Source organism: Microtus ochrogaster, unplaced genomic scaffold, assembly GCF_000317375.1.
Source record: "Microtus ochrogaster isolate Prairie Vole_2 unplaced genomic scaffold, MicOch1.0 UNK31, whole genome shotgun sequence".
Classification (NCBI taxonomy): Eukaryota; Metazoa; Chordata; class Mammalia; order Rodentia; family Cricetidae; genus Microtus; species Microtus ochrogaster.
In genome coordinates this window covers 194,379-200,054 of record NW_004949129.1, presented here as the reverse complement: position 1 = coordinate 200,054, position 5,676 = coordinate 194,379, and the positions used below count along the sequence as shown (strand labels likewise).

The 5,676-nt window shown below is 52.5% G+C and overlaps 1 protein-coding gene across 2 annotated transcripts; it reads right to left on the bottom strand.

Moving 5' to 3' along the window:
- Positions 1-2,094: 2,094 nt before the first annotated feature.
- Positions 2,095-4,731, bottom strand: Krt16 (keratin 16). Of its 2 annotated transcripts, none has more exons than XM_005368209.2 (8): positions 4,210-4,731; positions 3,670-3,752; positions 3,425-3,581; positions 3,177-3,338; positions 2,962-3,087; positions 2,452-2,672; positions 2,313-2,362; positions 2,095-2,186 (listed from the first exon to the last, which is right to left on the bottom strand). In XM_005368209.2, the coding sequence occupies exons 1-8, from the start codon at positions 4,729-4,731 to the stop codon at positions 2,095-2,097; spliced, it is 1,413 nt and encodes a 470-aa protein (XP_005368266.1). The 2 variants fall into 2 exon arrangements, with proteins under 2 accessions (XP_005368266.1, XP_005368267.1); XM_005368210.2 differs by having other exon boundaries at positions 2,313-2,359.
- Positions 4,732-5,676: the final 945 nt, after the last annotated feature.

Below are 5,676 nucleotides of genomic sequence, written 5' to 3'. Positions count from 1 at the left end.
GGGAGAGAGAGAGAGAGAGAGAGAGAGAGAGAGAGAGAGAGAGAGAGAGAAGGAGGGAGGGAGAGCTCACATAGCAGATTGGAACAGGACAGAAGACCCCTGGAAAGATACCTTCAATATGACATTGATAGAAATCCCACAGTGTTAACTCATTAAGAGGATACATATATTCAACAGTAAATCAGGGGGAAAGTGAATGATATGTACATAGAAAATCTAAACAAATTGGGTTAAAAATGTTTAATCCAAGGAAACTTAATATACTATAAAAACGGGATTTGACTATGAATAACATATAGTCACAATAATGTAAACGTTTCTCTAACTGAAACTTTGATTCTGTTCAGAAAATGGAGAAGGTCCATGCCATATAAGAAGTACATCTTTTTTTTGTTGTTGTTTTTTGTTTTTGTTTTTGTTTTTGGTTTTGGTTTTGGTTTTTTTGTTTTTGTTTTTCGAGGCAGGGTTTCTTTGTGGCTTTGGAGCCTGTCCTGGAACTAGCTCTGTAGACCAGGCTGATCTCGAACTCACAGAGATCCGCCTGCCTCTGCCTCCCAAGTGCTGGGATTAAAGGCGTGTGCCACCATCGCCCGGCAAGAAGTACATCTTCATCCTTCAGACAGACGAGGAAGCATCTGGTTAAAAGATGAAGCTGAGCAATCCAGAAATGAAGTAGGAGATTGGCATTTTAAAATAAGGAAGAAAATACCAAAAAGAAAGAGGCCGAGGTTGAAAATGGAAGGTCGGGAAGGTGTTAGGAGCCAGCTGGGGAATGGCTGTTCTACACACAAGTGGAACACACACACACTCATATACACACATGTGGGCACACATACACACATACACATTATGCTACTATACATACTTAACTTTTTTCCTTCTAATTCTGGAAGACAGCCAGGCAAAAGGAACAGTGCCTGAGAGGTGTGGACCATGCAATTAGTCAGGAAGACTTGACTCATGGGAGTCAAGGGAAGGGCTGAGTACAAGAGAAAACCATCACGGGCCCTTGAGTAAGGGAGTGCTGAGCTCCGTTTTCCTGACTTGGAGCAGGTTCTTGTACAAAGGGATCCCTGGTAGAAACTGGGAGTGGACGGATGGAAAGAGACACCTACACCCAGTTCCTGGGAGAGAGGGGGAACGGCTACGGAAATGGTATTAGCTGTGGAGATGAGAGAAGATGGGGAGGAAGAGATGGGGAGGAAGGCATGGGCAGCAGATGTTTCCCAGGAATTCAACAACATTCAGAACGAAAAAGGTGAAGACAGACTAGGAGAAGAGATTTTGTTCCTGGCTGTGACGCCATCCCAAGGCTCTGCCTTCCCTTCAATACCAAAATCACTGTGTGTGTGTGTGTGTGTGTGTGTGTGTGTGTGTGTGTGTGTGTGTGCTCACATGAGTGTGAGCTCAGAAGCACACTTGTGGTATTCATTTATGTGTCGAAGAGTTACTCTGAAGCACAACCCTGGAGTTCAGGGCTCAAATTTAGGAATCTTTGGAGAGAACTACCTGGACAGGTGGGATGGGGCTCATAGAACGACATGAGCTGTAGCCAGACCGAAGACCTGGAGTGGACCTCCAGGTGCCATGTGCTGTTATCTTTAATGCACACACACGAACTTCCCCAAATCCCAGGAGTATTTAACCCTAAAATGTCCCTAACTAGACCTGTCTGACAGGGGCCCTAGAAGAAGATTGTTAAAGATCCTCTGTGGAAGGCCTCACACCGTGGCCATCCACACTAGTGAATATCTTCCCACCTTGTATGCCCCCTCATCCACCAGCACCACCCCTGATGCCACGGAGAACCTCTGGAAACCTCCCGGAAGATCTTCTGAAACACAATCAGTTCTCTGCATCTCTTTAAGTGTGTGGACCCCAGAGGAGTTCCTGGGAGCCCCCTTTAATCCCTCTCCCATTGGCTTAGACAAAGAGATCACACAAGTTTGCATCAACCAGAAAGTCAGCTTTATTAGCCCATTACCAGCAGAGGGGAGGGGAGACAGCTGGGGTCCGCGCTAAGAAAACAGGGTCCTGGCTCAGGCCTCTAGGATGTGACGCTGGCATGGGCCAGGAGGCTCTGAGTGAAGCAGGCTAGTTCCTGGAACTCTGGCTTTGGCTCTGGCTGAAGCTGGATGACCCTTGCTCCTTAAGGATGGACCGGGGCTGGTGAGAGGAGGAGAAGCCTGCAAAAGAGAAACAGAAAGTGAGGTGGGCTCTGGGAGCTAAGCAAGCTGCTGGGTAGGGAAAGGGAGGCCCAGGGCTCTGGCCCTTATACCACAGAGTTGGGCTGTGGACTCCAGGAGCCTTACCTTCTCGGGAAGAATAGGACTGGCCAGAGGAGTGCTGGGAGGAGGAGCTGCTGGGATGGGGAGAAGAAATGAGAGAGTTAGATACGCTAGGAGTCCCAGGGGCAGAGGTGCTGCGAACAGGGACGAAGAGCCAACTCACTGGACAACCTCGCCGTCCAGCAGACGGCGGTAAGTGGCGATCTCCTGCTCCAGTCTTGTCTTCACATCCAACAGGATATTGTACTCCTGGCTCTGTTGCTCCATCTCGCAGCGCAGCTGAGCCAGCTGCTCCTCTACGCCGCTGATCAGACCCTGGATCTGGGACAGCTGCATGCAGTATCTGCCCTTGGTCTCTTCTAAGCTGTTCTCCAAGGATGCTTTCTGTGAGTGAAGGAAAGCGGAAAGGTCGGTGGCGATGGTCACTGTGTCTCTGCCCTACTGTCTGGGCACATTTTTTTTGACAGGCACATGGATCTTGACCCCAGCCGGGGTAATTGGAAGAGACAAATTGGAGAGATGCTTTCCCAACATCCTGGCTTCAATTTCTCCATCTCTATCATGTGTACCACGACTGTCCCTGTCTCATTCCCATGAAAAGGAAAGGGGAGGTGGATGGCGACCCTCTTGGGAGATGGTGACTAGGATCCGCCTGGGGTGGGATCCCTCATACCATGCTGAGCTGGGACTGCAGTTCGATCTCCAGGCCCTGGAACACTCTGCGGAGCTCAGACACCTCACTGCGGCCGCTCTGTATCAGCTCACTGTTAGAGGCCACTTCTCTGTTCAGTTCCTCAGTCTGAGACAGAAGAAAGGAGGAGGTGTGAGGCTCTCTCCCAAGTCTCCCTGTCCAGGAGTCCTGGAGGATATGGGGAAGGTAAGTCCCACCTTGCTCAGGAACCAGGCCTCAGCATCTCTGCGGTTCTTCTCCGCCATCTGCTCATACTGGTCTCGCATCTCATTCAGGATGCGGCTCAGGTCCACACCGGGTGCTGCGTCCATCTCCACGTTGACGTCCCCACCGGTCTGACCTCTCAAGGCAAGCATCTCCTAGGAAAGATCACAAGGGGGTGGTCAGTTCTCCTAGGAACCTCACCAAACAAGCCTTTTATCCCCAAACCCAGAAGCAGCCCCACCTCCTCATGGTTCTTCTTCAGGTAGGCCAGCTCCTCCTTGAGGCTCTCAATCTGCATCTCCAAGTCGGTTCTGGCCAGGGTCAGCTCATCCAGTACCCGGCGCAGGCCATTGATGTCGGCCTCCACAGTCTGGCGCAGGGCCAGCTCATGCTCATACCTGGGAGGACAGAGATCAGAGTTGCAGATGGACAGCCCAACTCTTTTCCCCTACCCTCTGCCCTCTGGCCAGCATAAAGGCTGCTCACTTGGTCCTGAAGTCATCAGCTGCCAGCCTGGCATTGTCGATCTGCAAAATGGGCTGTGCATTCGCCAGAGTGGCCGCAACGATCTAGAGCAGGAATGCAAAGATAGGAGGTCTGAGCAGCCAGCCAGGCACTCTCTGCTCAAGGGAGATGGGCAGAGGGGGGTAAAGGAGTTTCCCCAAACCCAGTGATCACCCACCTGGCAGGTCAGCTCCTACATCTTCCTCAAACAACTGGTTACTTCACCCAACTCTGGACATGCAGGGTGCACTAAGATCTACCACCACCTCCATCCAGGGCCCAAAGTTAAAGAGCTAAGCACTCAACACAAAGTAGCTCCAAGAGAACTAAGAGTCAGGGTCTCAGTTCCAGCTGAAGCTGGAATGTTCAAGAGAGACCCTCGGCCACTTCTCTGGCTAACTCTGCCCATTAGCCTCCAAAGTCTTTAGTCTTCTTGTTTATGAATCAGATTCTCTAGAAGTGGCTTCCTAAAGACCACAGCAATTCTAGTCTCTCAACGCTTCATCCGCTAGAGCCACCCACCTTGCTCCTCAGGTCCTCGATGGTGTGGAAGTAGGAGCTGTAGTCTTTGATCTCGCTGGGCCGCTGCCTCTGGTACCAGTCACGGATCTTCACCTCCAGGTCAGTGTTGGCCTCCTCCAGGGCACGCACCTTGTCCAGGTAGCTGGCCAGACGGTCATTGAGGTTCTGCATGGTCACTTTCTCACTGCCCACCAGAAGACCATCACCACCACCAAAACCACCAACAAGGCCACCACCGAAGCCACCACCAAAGCCACCACCGAAACCACGACCAAAACCACTACCAAGGCCTCCCCCAAAGCTGCTGCTGCTGCTGCTGAAGCCCCCACCATAGCTGCTTCCCATGCCACAGGCTCCCCCAGAGGAGAAGCGAGAGGAGCTGACTGTCAGGCCCCCATAGGTGCTGGGAGCCCGGCAGGATCCTCCAGTCAGGACAGAGGAGATGCGGCTAGAGCCACCACCGATGCCACAGGAGCCCTTCATGGAGCTGGAGGAGGTGAACTGGCGGCTGCAGGTGCTCATGTTGAGGAAGGTGAGAGCGTGTGCAAGTCAGCGAGCAGGAAGAGAGAAGAGCTCAGGAAGGATGTAGATGCTGTGTGAGCCTCAGACACCAGGCTCCTTTATATGCGCCTGGGGAAGGCGGGGCCCCGCGACTGCTGACTCTGGGTTCCCCTCTGGATTTCGTCACTCAGTCCCGTCCGACTCCCCACTCTGGATTATTCAGCCCAGGGTGGACTCTCCCTCCCCTCCATGTGCTGGCTCAGAGTTCCCACCCAGTGCTGGGGGTGTGGGGCCGGGAGAAAAACACACAATTCAGAGTTAGTCCTGACTCAGGCTGTGTGGCCAGGAATCGGCTTCTGTTCCTGGAGCCCGAGGGGACAGCAACAGTGAGGCCTTGATGCAGGCAGTCTGCGTCCTCAGGCAGTGAGTCAACGCTCAAGCCTCCCTGCCCTACAGTGAGAACCTCGGGTGGCAGGAGCCCCATTGATGCTATCCCAGACTGTCCTGGGATGCTGTCGTGGGATTCCTACCCGCCATGCTGTAGAGTTCAGTTCCTCATTGTGAAGCCCGAAGCCTTCACCTCCCCTCTCTCTGCCGGCTTTCGCCCCACAAGGACAAGTCTGGGCTGGGTAGCACAGTTCTTCCTAGTTCTAAAAATCAAAGGGTTCCCTTCGCCATGGGGTCTAATTTAGTTTTGAAGGTTGTCTTTTAGACACCAGAATGTTCACAGCGGCGTACACCATGGCAACCATGCCCTATGAAGCCACACACCCATCCTGCCTCTCACTCACTGCCCGGTACGGGAAGATCTTGTCCAGAGGAGCTGCAGGACACATAACAATCACAAAGAAGCATGCCTGGAGGACCCTACCTCAGTGTCCCAGTCTCTTCACTCTTCTTTTGATCCTAGCTGCCTTCCACACCCACCTCCATACCCTGGTCCCTAACGTAAGACCCTGCACCTAG